Source organism: Moschus berezovskii, chromosome 2 (assembly GCF_049115385.1).
Source record: "Moschus berezovskii isolate FMDL1 chromosome 2, NW_MosBer_1.0, whole genome shotgun sequence".
Classification (NCBI taxonomy): Eukaryota; Metazoa; Chordata; class Mammalia; order Artiodactyla; family Moschidae; genus Moschus; species Moschus berezovskii.
The window spans coordinates 65,097,374-65,110,696 of record NC_142461.1 but is presented as its reverse complement, the minus strand read 5'-3'; the positions used below and the strand labels follow the sequence as shown (position 1 = coordinate 65,110,696).

General features: G+C 43.0%; 1 protein-coding gene across 6 annotated transcripts in view; it reads left to right on the top strand.

Moving 5' to 3' along the window:
* The window catches only part of RALB (RAS like proto-oncogene B), a 73,565-nt gene that overhangs the window by 51,868 nt on the left and 8,374 nt on the right, over positions 1-13,323 (top strand). For all 6 annotated transcript variants that reach the window (XM_055396917.2, XM_055396918.2, XM_055396922.2 and 3 more), the window contains exon 2: positions 5,656-5,815. In XM_055396917.2, the coding sequence (XP_055252892.1) occupies positions 5,702-5,815 (114 nt within the window). In that variant the 5' untranslated portion in view covers positions 5,656-5,701. The remainder of the gene's footprint in view (positions 1-5,655; positions 5,816-13,323) is intronic.

Here is a 13,323-nt window from a genome sequence, read left to right as displayed (position 1 = left end):
TTCATAATAAAATGTTGGGGGAAAGGACAGCTGTGTTATTTTTTAAGAACACATTTATTGGTGAAGCTTATCTGTTATAAACATGAAATCATCAATGTTGACCTTCCTGAGCCTCACTGCCATGTTTTCTTCCTGGTGTTTCTCCTCCTTTGTAGCCACTTCCTTCAGGGCTCAGTTCTCCTGCAGGACTGAGGGTCATGTCCCTTGACCTTCTGCTCTGGTTTGGAAGTACTTCTGCCATAGAATCTGTCAGCCCACACTAGAATCATTCACTCAGCTTCCGTAACTAATCACTAGACTTTGAGTTTCTTGAGTGCAAAGAGTGCTTCTGAAATGCTTTCGGTGCAAGTAACAATAAAGAGACTCAGAATGACCTAAACAAATAGGGGTTTCTCATCTCCAGGGACAGGAGTCTGGAGGGTTGGCATTTGCCATTTCCAGGTCGGGTCCAGGGCCGGGCACACAGCTGATTCTCCCGCCCGCTTCCTCGTCATGTCAGGTGCTCACGGGTCATACAGACTGTATAGCCACCACGGTTATTTCAGTTCTTGAGCTCTGAGCACAGACACTTTGGCAATATCTGTGGATTTGTCAAACCAGTCCTCAGTCCATTTATTATGGTTTCTTCTAGAAAAACTGACTTTGCGTTTTGAAAATAACAGCTCAGAATTAGATGTCTACATGTGTTTGAAAGCACCCCTGCCTCTAACCTGGAAAAGGATTTCTCTATTTTCATACAACTATAATAATTCATGGAAGCAAGATTCCTTCAGAGAAATCATGTGGCAGGCTGGTGTTCTGGCGTTTCCAGCCTCAGGCACTGGCCTCAGCCCTGTAGTGAGCGATGGTCGTGGCCCAGAAATTCAGTCAAAAGCAGTTTCACCTCCTGAGCCTTTGGGGAGGCCTGCTCCTCATCCCACTTACCCTATTTTAGTCACAATTTAAATGTGCTTAATTATCTAGTTAATTGCTTAGAACACTTATTAAAAAGCACATAATTGGAAAAGGGGGATTTGGGACTTCCCTGGCAGTCCAGTGGCTAAGACTCCATGCTCCCAACATTGGGGGCCCAGGTTCGATCCCTGGTCCAGGGAACTCGATTCCCATATGCCACAAGACGACCTGGAGCAGCCAGATAAATAATATTTTTTTAAAAAGAAAAGGAGGAGTGGAATGAGGATCCAGCCTGAGGGGAGCAAGCAGACATGTGATCCCACCTGGAGCAGCCCAAGGTTGGTCACACAGCTGGTTTCCATAGAGATGGTGATCCTTAAATCATCCAGAAAAAGGTATGATTATGTTCAGTCTTCTCTGTTTAAGAAGACAGGTAGATATGATACATGAAAAATAAAATGAAAACCTACATATATATGATCTTACAAAGATTTTAAATATAGGAATATATGGATTAAAGTATAAGAATATATTGATTAAAATACAAGCAGGAAATAATACTGATAATAGCGAATATCTCTGGATGACAGGATGTTTTTCTTTTTGAATATCTCTGGATGACAGGATGTTTTTCTTTTTTAAAGATAGTTTTGTGTATTTTCTAAACTTTCTACTGAGCATGGAAGGGGGTCAGGGTATGCCTCCCACAGAGATGCCACTTTGACATGCTTATTTGAGCTGAAGGCAATTGAAAAGTGACAGAAACAAAAAAAAAATTCTCTACCTTCCCCTCTGTACCAGAAAGGGTAGGGTGATTCTTAATCACCCAGAGGTGGCAGCACTTAGAGCTGACACCATGCATTACTCCCCCGTGTATTTGCCTTCCCCCAGTTTCCCACTCCTAGAAGTGCAAGGCCCCTGATGCTTGTCTTGTCACTTCCCTGCAATACTCATTGTTTTTAGGTTCAGATGCTCTGTGAGCCCAAGTTCTAAGTGTCCCCTTGGAGTCACCACCACTGAGCTCTGCCATGTGTGTGCAAGATGCACCTGTCTGGTTTTTCCTCCTTAATCTGTCTTTCGTCAGTCTGATTTTCAGGGCCCCAGCCAGTGAACTAAGATGGTTTGTTTTTCCCCCACTACATTTTTATTACTTTCTGTGGTAAATACTTTTAAAAAATACTGTAGACATTCAGAATGATTCTCTTCAACTCTTGGCCTTTTGATAATGCAGCCGTCCTCACATTTTGGTTTTGTCTTTGTGAAAAATGATCAAATACCACTCTTTATAATGGCTGTCTGCAAAGTCCTGCTTGTCACAAATGTCAGCTTTCCTGGGTGGCTAGTTTCTTAACCGTCTCATAGGATGGAGCTGTGGGCTCCTATCTGGCCTTTGGTTGTAGGAATCCTGAGCTGTCTTCACTGCATGCTGTCCCTGCTCCTCAGGGGTTGTGTTTAGCCCCCTGACCAGCCTGGGGTTACTTTTTCTTTTACTTTCTGGCATTGGAGGAGTGCTGTGGTTATAGAGTGTCAGGGCACACTTTCCTCGGCCAGGGCTCAGGCAGACACACTTGTCATCCTCCCCTCTTGGTGCTGTAGGGGAGCAGAATTTACTGCCCCCAGATATGTCTCTCTGGCATACTAATGGTTATTTTCCAGGAAACAACAGACATGGAAAAAAATTCCAAAAACCATATAGGAGCTAAACTTCTGTAGGAAACATTGACACTTACCAGGTGCACCTCCATTTGTAAGGGCGTCTCCGTCGCTGTACCAGGAAGAGGAGGAGGATGGAATCTCTAGAATCTCTTATCAGTGAAGCAGGCAGGATTTCAACCTGCATGACAACCTTCCCTTGTTTCCTGGGCTTCCCTGGTAACCGCCTGAGCTGACTCTCCCCACCCTCAGCATCCTCCTTGGCCGTTTGAACAAGTGATTCAGCCTGTGTGGGTCTGTCCTAGGTCTCTGTGTTACTAGACTTTGTTGGATTGTCTCTGTTAATCTGTCTCACATCGAGTTAATTCTCAGACCAGTGAGAAGAACCTAGAAGGGAAGAGGGAACTTCTTCCATTCCTTCAAGGGTCTTGGCTTCTCCATTCCCAGCTGAGAAGAGTCTCAGTTCTGACTCCCACCTGGCATGGGCACCTGGTCTCCAAGCCCTGTGTGGTGGTAGTTCAGTCACTAAGTTGTGTCTGACTCTTTGTGACCCTGTGGACTGCAGCATGCCAGGCTCCCCCGTCCTTCACCACCTCCCAGAGTTTGCGCACATTCATGGTCCATTGAGTTGATGGTTGATATCCAACCATCTCGTCCTCTCTTGCCCCCTTCTCCTGCCTTCAATCTTTCCCAGCATCAGGGTCTTTTCCAGTGAATCAGCTCTTCCCATCAGGTGGCCAAAGTATTGAAACTTCAGCATCAGTCCTTCCAATGAATATTCAGGGTTAATTTCCATTAGCATTGACTGATTTGATCCCCTTGCTGTCCAGGGGGCTCTCAAGAATCTTCTCCAGCACCACAGTTCAAAAGCATCAATTCTTCAGGGCTCAGCTTCCTTTTTGGTCCAGACTCTCACATCCATGCATGACTACTGGAAAAACCATAGCTTTGAGTATACACACAAGAGCAGCAGCCATCCAGAACTGTGGAAATATCAGCTTTTACTGCTCTGATTTTTTTCTCCTCTACTTTGGGATTTCTTACTTTCTACTGAGCTTACCTGTGCATTTAATGGAAGTCCTCAACCTTGGCATCTACTGTCATTGCCTGGGAAGAGTTTAGATGTTCCCAGGTAGCCCAGACCAAAATCAGAATCTCTGGGGATGTTTGTAAGGCTCCCCAGGGATTCCCTTTTGCCACTGAGGATAGGGACGACCGATTTAACATGATGTTTTATGTTACCCAATGATATGTGTGTTTAGACATATTTTATTGGGGGTGTCTTCAAATTACTTTGTCAGCAGTAGGTTTCCATGATGTCTAATTAGAAAAAAAAACTCTCTTACAATGAGATAGGAAGGAAGCCAGCTGTTAAGTTCCTCTTACATGCGAGGCTCAGTGCTTTGGTCTTTCACATGTGTTATCTCATTTAGCACTCAGAAAAATACTGTAGGGTGGGTGATGGTTTACTTGTGTTTGCAGATAAGAAAACTGGCTTGGAGAAAGTGAGTAACAAGTATCTGGGTCCACATCTCACAGATGAAAGAACCAGACTTGGGCCCATGACATGCCCAAGCCCACACCCTTTTTGCTGATGCCTTGGCAGATGTGAAAGAGATTTTCCATACAGATCTTTCAAAATAAAAATTGGCACTTGGTTTATGTATATTTTATGGCAACTCTATTTTTAGTTTTTAAAGGAGCCTACATTCTGTTTTCCATAGTGGCTGCACCTTTTCACCACATCCTCTCCAGCTTTTATTGGTTGTAGATTTTTTTGATGATGGCCATTCTGACTAGTGTGAGATGGTATCTCCTTGTAGTTTTGATTTGCAGTTCTATAATAATTAGTGATATTGAGCATTTTTTTCCTTTGTCTGTTGACTGTATGTCCTCTTTGAAGAAATGTCTGTTTAGGTCTTCTGCCCATTTTTTGGTTGGGTTTTTTTTTTAAGATTTATTTATTTTTGGCTGCGCTGGGTCTTTGTTGTTGGATGCAGGCTTTCTCTCGGGCCAGTTGTGGCGAGCAGGGTCTCTTCTCTAGTTGTCGTGCGCCGGCTTCTCATTGTGGTGTCTTGTCTGGTTGTGGAGCATGGGCTCTAGGCTCTTGGGTTTCAGCAGTTGTGGCACATGGGCTCAGTTGTCCCACAACATGTGGGATCTTCCCAGACCAGGGATTGAACCTGTGTCCCCTGCCTTGGCAGGCAGATTCTGAACCACTGGACCACCAGGGAAGAACAGTTGGGTTGTTTTTTGATTTTGAGTTGTGTGAGCTGTTTCTATATTTTGGAAATTAATTCCTTGTTGATTGCATCATTTGCAAATATTTTCTCCTATTTTCAACTTATTCTGTAGGGTTTTTTTTTGTTTGTTTTGTTTATGATTTTCCTTTGCTGTGCAGAAGCTTTTAAGTTTAACTAGATCCCAAGTTTCAGGTATGTGTTAAATGTACTTATTCATATTCAGAATACTTTCTCTTCCCACACCACCAAGGTTGTTCTTTTCTACATACTTCATCTCACTTCTGATGAGGCTAAACTGATTTTGAGTAATAGACAGTTGTTTTAGAAAAGTTTAACTCACTTTAGTTCATCAGCGTAAATCAATGTGGAGTAAAAAATTGAGTTTTCCTCCTTTTTGCTGTCCTGTATCGTGAAGGGATGCTGATTATTAAAAGCAGGTTTGCTCACCCTTTTCAGAGCCCCTCCTGGTCCCCGGGGCGGGCTGTGTGCATGTGTGTGTTGGAGGTGGGGCCGGGGGCATGAGGACACAGAGAACAACACTGAGGCCCCTGAGCAGTTCCCAGGGCACAGATGATGCGGGGTCACTGTCTGGTCCCTCCACGGGTTTGATGGTGGCTCTCCCCCCTGCCTCTCTGGTGATGGGGCGTCAGATGTGCCCACTTGTTTCTTCTGTGCGTCTCGCCTTCACTCTGCTCGTGGTCCATGACTCCGGAGTGCTTGGGGCTTTATCTCTGCCTGCAACCTGGATGAATGACTTCTCTGTTGGAACATCTGGGTTAGGCTTTTACGGAGCATAGCGTTTTCATTAGATTTCCTTCGGGTGGAAGCCAAACCGCCTCTGAGTCTCTGTTTCTTTCCTTGGCAGCTCTTCCACTGGGTTCTCCAGCCGCATCTCGCCGAAAACCAGCAGGATGGCTGCAAACAAGAGTAAGAGCCAGAGCTCCCTGGCCCTTCACAAGGTGATCATGGTTGGCAGTGGAGGGGTTGGCAAGTCGGCCCTGACTCTGCAGTTCATGTACGATGAGGTAAGACATGCCAGCACACGCTGCCTCCCCGTCGGGTCTGCTGTTGCCTCGTCCCTCGTGTGCCTGTTCCCCTGTGCGCATTAGAGTCATGGGGTAAATTATGTTACAGTGGCTTCTGAACAGCTTTCCAGCAGGTTCTAACCAGGGTAAGCTCTGCACTGCTGGTGTTAGGTGATCATCTCAGCTCTGGCACAGGGTGTTTGGGGTCCCTGCTTCCATTATTCCCATGATTGAATTATGACAGGAGCATAGGGGGCACCTTTGCACAGGTGTATCTGAAGAGTGAGCCAGGTGCTTAGCTTTGTGACCGTCGATCTGGAGGACATACTGACAGCGAGAGAGGAGTTGTAAGAAATTCATCTTTTCTCAAGTGACAGACATCATGTGCGCTCTAGTTGTCCCATTGGTCAGGGTAAAGTTCCAAGTTTCCATCACTTTCTGAGTGTAGCGGTGCTGGCGCAAGTCCAGTGTGACAACATAGGCTTGATTCCTGTGGCAGCAAGTGTCCCTGCTTGGCGGCCACTTGCTGGTCCCGCGGCAGAGCCCTCAGACCAGAGTTTGAACCTCGGGGCCTCTTGCCGGCAGTGTGTTCGCATGACACGTGCTTTCCAGAGTCTGTGAGAGAGGATACTGTCACCACAGTCGGTTAAGATCATCCTCTCTTTTCACTAGACTTTGACCCCCTGTCCAGCTGCCTTCTATATAGTGTGGGATTGGATGGCCATGACATTTCGGGATATGGCCGAGGGAAGTGGGATTAAGGATACACCTAGCAGGGGACCAGTGATGCACATCTGTGTGGTTTGGAATCACTGGGCATGTGGTTGGGTTATCACCAGCTGTCCCAGTGTCTGCTGCCCACCAGGATTATTCCTACCACCCACCTGACTCAACCTGGCAACATGATGGGAGGTGCAGGGCGAGGGGTGTGTCCTGGCACGGGTGTGTGCAAGGCACCAGGCATGGAAAGTGTGTGGGAAGCAGAGGAGGGGTGGGCTCGAAACATGGAGTCAGAAACTGGTCTGGAAGATTCTTCCAGATCTTACAGCCTTTTACAGGGAAGATGAATAGAGGTTGCCGAAATTTGCCAAGAGTCCTCAAACCTTCATTACTAGCAGTGTCATGTAGTTGTGAAGTTGCAAACCATCATCAAAGAGAAACTTAGATCAACTATGCTAGAAGAAAGACTACATGAGTTTTTAATGCTCTATAGGAAGTATTTCAGGATCACTGGCATATGACAAGATAGTTCAAGCATATACAGCAAGTGTATACAACATAGGACAGTATTCTAGAGGTGTGCCAGGCAGTTAATTAACAAGATTGTTACTGTGCTGGATTTGGGGAGTCAACGGTATTTGTAGTGTTGCTGTGTAATAAATTACCGTACGTTCGGCAGCTTCAAACTACACACAGCCGTCACTTCCAGTTTCCAGGGGTCAGGGGTGTAGCCTGGCTGAGCTGAGGGCACTACCTAGGGTCTCAGGCTGCAGGGAGGGTATCCAGCTTCCTGCCAGCTCTCTGGCTGCTGGCAGATACAGGATGGCACCCTTGGCTCCTGGAAGTTGCCTCTAGTTCTCTGTTGTGTGGTCCGTTCCACAGATAACTCTTCACCAGCCAGCAGGCAAATCTCTGGTAGTTTAGACAGATCCTCCTACATAGAAATGTAGTCATGAGGTCATTTCATCACAGCTGCCATATTCTATTGGTTTTAAGCCCGTCTCAGGGTCCCCTACAGTCAAGGGGAGAATGTCACACAAAGGACTCCCAAGGGTGGGTTCACCAGAGTATTTTTACGTTTAATAAAATGTATAATGAATTGTGATTTCTTTTCTCCTTTGAGATAATCATTTTTGTATTTAATATTCTATGTGTGATTTTATATGTGTTTCTTTAAAGAGTGTCCTTCAGTGAATAAGCTTCGGACCAAAACCTCCATCACCTCCTGAGTCATACTCCCCTGTACCTTATCATGAGAAACTTTTTGTTTGTATGTTTTTGTATGACCAATTTCTTTTTTTTTAATTGAAGTATAGTTTGAATTTATAATTGATTTCTGCTGTACAGCAGAGTGATTCAGGTATACATATATTCTTTTTCATTATAGTTTATCACAGGATATTGAATATAGTTCCCTGTGCTGCTATACAGGAGGACCTTGTTTTTTATCCATCCTATATATAATAGTTTGCATCTGCTAATCCCAAACTCCCAGTCTATCACTCCCCAAGCCTGCCTCCCCCATGAAAACCACAGGTCTATTCTATTTCTGTGAGTCTGTTTCTGTCTCATAAATGAGTTCATTTGTGTCATATTTTAGATTCCATGTAAGAGCAATATCATATGGTTTTCAGCTTTCTCTTTCTGACTTCACTCAGTGTGATAATGTCTAAGTCCATCCATGTTGCTGCAGATGGCATTATTTCATCCTTTTCTATGGCTGAGTAGTATTCCACTCTGTATATGTATCACATCTTCTTTATCCATTCATCAGTTGATGGACATTTAGGTTGCTTCCATGTCTTGGCTATTGCAAACAGTGCTGCTGTGAACAAAGAGGTGCATATATCTTTTTGAAGTGTCACCTTGTCTGGATACATGCCCAGGAGGGGGACTGCCTGATCATATGGTAGTTCTGTTTTTAGTTTCCAGAAAAACCTCCATAGTGTTCCCCATAGTGGTTGCTCCAATTTACATTCCCCACCAACAGTGTAGGAGGGTTCTCTCTTCTCCACACCCTCTTCAGCATTTGTATACTTTTGTTTCTGACACTTGCTTTTATTTATTATATACCAGAGGCCAAAGTGGGGAAATCCAGCAGAATCTCTTTAATTTACCCACATTTTTGCATGAGAGAGGCAAATCTCTGGATCTGCTATGGAAGTCTTTGTTTTTGCTTAAAAATGTAATTTGCTTCCTAAAGACTCCTTATTTTTCTCGTGTAACAGATGCTAGGGAAGAAGAGATGGTGAAGAGAGGAATTAAGATTCCTTAAGGAGAAAGGGTGAGAGGAGCAGCTATTAATAGAGATGAAGGAGGGGATTCTGTGCCCCCTCCTACCCCGAATAATGGGCGGTGTCTGGAGCTGTTTGCACCCACTGGGTAGAGGGCGGGACTGCTGCCACGCACGCGCAGGAGACCCCACACGGGGAATCACCCAGCCTAAATGGTCAGTCATGCTGCTGTCAGGAGGCCTGGCCAGAGACAGCTCAGTGTGGGGAGGTTCCTTTATCACATGGGTGACTGAGGGGCCCTGGACGCCGAGTTCTTTACACCTGAGCCACCTGTTTAATCCTCGCCCTAATGTACGTGAAGACTTATAGCTATTTGCTTTGCTGATAAAGTGAGGTTGGCAATGGGGAGATTTTGGTGGCAACTGCTTTGAAACTTCTGGCAGTGGCTCAGGACGAAGGGTCTGTGTGAGGCTGGCTGTAGGCTTGGTGTCTCGGCATCTGAGACAGAACCCCAGCAGCCCAGCAAAACTAGCCGGGTGGCTTCTGTTAACAGAAATGTCAACATCAAGGCTCTGAGCTCATATTCTCATAATGAGCGCTGTTCCCTGGCACTGAGGCACCTCCATGCAGCCACATGGGGACATGTGGACTCCAGTGTCAGAGGACTCAGTGGCACTCCTGCTGCATTTATCCTTGGAAGTTCAGAAATAAGCAACTGAGGTGCTTTACAGTGCTGTTGAGTTCACACTGGGTGTTAGGGTGGTTTTTTGGGGGGAGTCATATATTTGTCTCTTTGGAAAGACATTAACAGGAGGATACTGCTATGAAGCGTGGGCAAATTTTCATATTTTCTCTATTTTAAGATTGTTATATGAGTGTAAGAGAAATTAATATAGAAACTTTTAGTATCTTTACTTTTAGAATAAAAATCATTTGAATTAATAGCTGTTGATTGATAACACAAGGCTCTTTTTCAGTGTTTTGCAAAGCAGTCCATAAGTTCACGTTGATATTTTCAATTTCATTTTTTAGTTAATTCAGCTGCTTCAGGTCTAAGTTGTGGCATGTGGGCTCTAGAGCTTGGGCTCAGTAGTTGTGGCACACAAGCCTAGTTGCTCTGCGGCATGTAGGGTCTTCCTGGACTGGGGATCGAAACCATGTCCTCTGCGTCGGCAGGAGGGTTTTTAACCGCTGGACCACCAGGGAAGTCCCTCAATTCGATTTTTAAATTTTTAAAAATGTATAGCTTTATGAAGAATTCATGTACCATGAAACTTACCCTTTTAAACTGAACCATTGAGTGATTTTTAGGGTATTCACACGGGTGTGCAGCCATCACCATGATGTAATTGTGGAACATATTTTTCACCTCAAAAAGCGCCCCCTGCACAGTAGCAGCCATTCCTCATTATCACCCCCCACCCCAAGCCCGGCAGCTACTTTCTGTTTCTGTGGAGGTGCTGTTCAGGACATTCTGTATACGTGGAATTAGTACGTGACCTTTACGTCTGGTTTCTGTCACTGAGCATCACGTTTCGAAAGTTCATCCAGTGTTACAGTTGTATCAGTGCTTCATTGCTTTAAAAAAAATTCAGTATAATTCACATACCATAAAATTGACCCTTTGAAGTGTACAGTTCAGTGGTTTTCTTTTAGTATATTTACAAAACTGTGCAACCATTACCACTTATGTAATTCCAGAAAGTTCCCATTCCCCCCAAAAGAAACCTCATACCCACTGGCAGTCACTCTCCACCCCCTCCCGCAGCCCTGGCCACCATGAATCTGCTTTCTGTTTCCACAGACTTGTCTGTTATACACTTTTCATGTAAATAGACTCATATATGATCTTTTGTGTCTGGCTTCTTTTACCTACCAAAATTTGTCAGGGTTCATCCAGGTTGTAGCATGAATCTATTTCCTTACTTTTTACAACTGAATAATATCCCATTGACTGGATATGCCATATTTTGTATATTCATTTGTCAGTTGATATTTGGTTATTTCTACCTTTGGCTATTGTGGGTAATGCTGCTGTGAACATTAACCTACAGGTTTTTGTGTAGACACCTCACATTCTCTCGGGTGTATACTTCGGTGTGAAATTTGCTGGATTATATGGTAACTCTGTTTAATTTTTTAGGAACTGCAAAACTGTTCTCTACAGCAGCCACACCATTTTACAATTTATGAGGGTTATAATTTCTCCATGTTCTCACCACTGCTTGTTATTGTCCATCTTTTTTATTACAACATCTTAATGGGTATGAAGTAGTAGCTCATGGTTTTGATTTGCATTTTCCTAATGATTAGTCAGGCTGAGCATCTTTCCATGTGCTTTTTGGCCATTTGTATATCTTTGGATAACGTCTGTTCAGATCCTTTGTCTATAGTTTTTTTCATTTCAGTTGGTTTTTTCTTCCTTTGCACATTTTAAAATCGGTATTTAACTTTAAAATTGTTTTCTTATTGAGTTTTAAGAGTTATTTATATATTCTGGATATTAGCTCCATATTAGATACAGTCTTTACAGATATTTTCTGCCATTCTGTGGGTTGTATTTTGACTTTGGTGGTGTCTTTCAAAGCGCAAAATTTTTAAATTTTGATAAAGTCCAGTTTATCTATTTTCCCTTTTGCTGCTTGTACTTTTGGTGTCATATCTAAGTGATGTTGCTCAGTCGTGTCCGACACTCTGCCACCCCATGGACTGTAGCCTACCAGGCTCCTCCGTCTGTGGGATTCTCCAGGCAAGAGTACTGGAGTGGGCTGCCATTTCCTTCTCTAGGGGATCTTTCTGACCCAGGGATCGAACCCAGGTCTCCTGCATTGCAGACAGACGCTTTACCATCTGAGCCAGCAGGGAAGCCCCGTCATATCTAAGAAGGCATTGCTAAATTCAAGGTTATGAAGATTTCTACCTTATGTTTTCTTCTAAGAGTTTATAGTTTCAGCTCTTGTATTTAAGTCTTTGCTCCATTTTGAGTTAATTTTCGTATGTGATGTGAAATAAGGGTCCAAGTTCATTTTTTCACGTGTGGATATCTAGTTATACCAGCATGAAGTAAATTTTAATAGTACATTGCTGTCATTAAAATTATCCCCTGAACATCCTGACTTATAACATTAAAATACTTATTTTATGAATGATGCAATATAAAGAAAATAGCTCTGTATCATTATTACTAAATGATATAACCACTGAGGGAAGTTTAACATTTCTTCGAATTTATTTTGTCTTTAATCTCTTTTAGTGGGATGTATTCTATCCAGATATTCTGTTTTAAAGTCTCTTGAATTAATTTCTTTCTCTGCTGGGCTACATTACCAATTTAACATTCATTGACATTCATTTGTTTCAGTTTTCCTGTTTAACAGCTTTTATTTCGCTTTGTCCTCCCAGGGTGTTTCTTCTCTGTCTGTTTTTAGTAGCTGCATCCTAATCCATTATGCAGATCCCGGGCCTGGGCAGTGGGGTGGTTTTTAACCTTTTGTTGTTATGTATATTACCACAGTGAATAACCTTATGTGTTCCTGTGCATATGTGTCTGTAAATTAGATTCCTAGGAGGACGAACCTTCTCTAGCTTGATTAGGTGTTGCCACATTTGTCTCCATACAGACTATATTGTTGTCTCCTCCCACTAGCAATGTGCAAGAGGGCCTTTTCCCCAGAGTATGTTGTCAGACTTTGGGATTTTTTGCCGGCCTGGTAGGTGAAAAATGGTATCTCTGTGTAGTTACCATTTTTATTTTATTAGCGGGTATGAACATCTTTTCCTGTGTTTATTAGCATCATATATATTTATTTTTGTGTATTATTTGTCTGTTGCCACTTTTCCCCATCAGCTTGGTCTTTTGTCTCTCCCTGTTTCTAGTTAATGTATAGCTCTTTGTGATATGGCTTTAAATACTTTTCCCCTGTTTGTCATTTGTCTTTGTTTATAGTGTGTTGTGCCATACAGAAGTTTAAAATTTTTTTATGTAGTCTAATTTATCAATTTTTTCTTACATGGCTTCTGGATTTTGAGTCATAGTTAAAAAGGCCTTCCCCACTTCAAGGTAATAAAGGGATTTCACCCATGTTTTCTTCTAGTTCTTGAGTGTTTTGTTGTTAACATTTAATCTTGACCCATTTGGAGTTTATCTTGTTGTACAGTTATTTAAGCCTCTTGACCAATTACTTTTCAGATGAGTTTTATGATTCTGTTGATTATGAATAAGAGCTCCCATTTCTTACCCTCACCAGTGTTTAATTATAATTGTATACTGACAAGAATATTGCCAAGCATTCTGCTCTCTGCTTGGTGTCCTCAACTGTAAAATGGGAATACCTGCTCTTACTGTTTTTAAAAAGAATTTTTAAATGGTAGAATTGAAAGGAGCAAAGAACAGAAATACTGCATAAGGGATTATCTTTATTTGATAGTGCCTTACGCATGGTGTGATAATATCCACACTCAGTGCTCAGTTGATAATAAGCAAAGTGCCCATATATTAAAATTTATTTTTTTTGGCAGCTTTTCTTCTCTCTCAGAACTTTGTTAATTACTGAT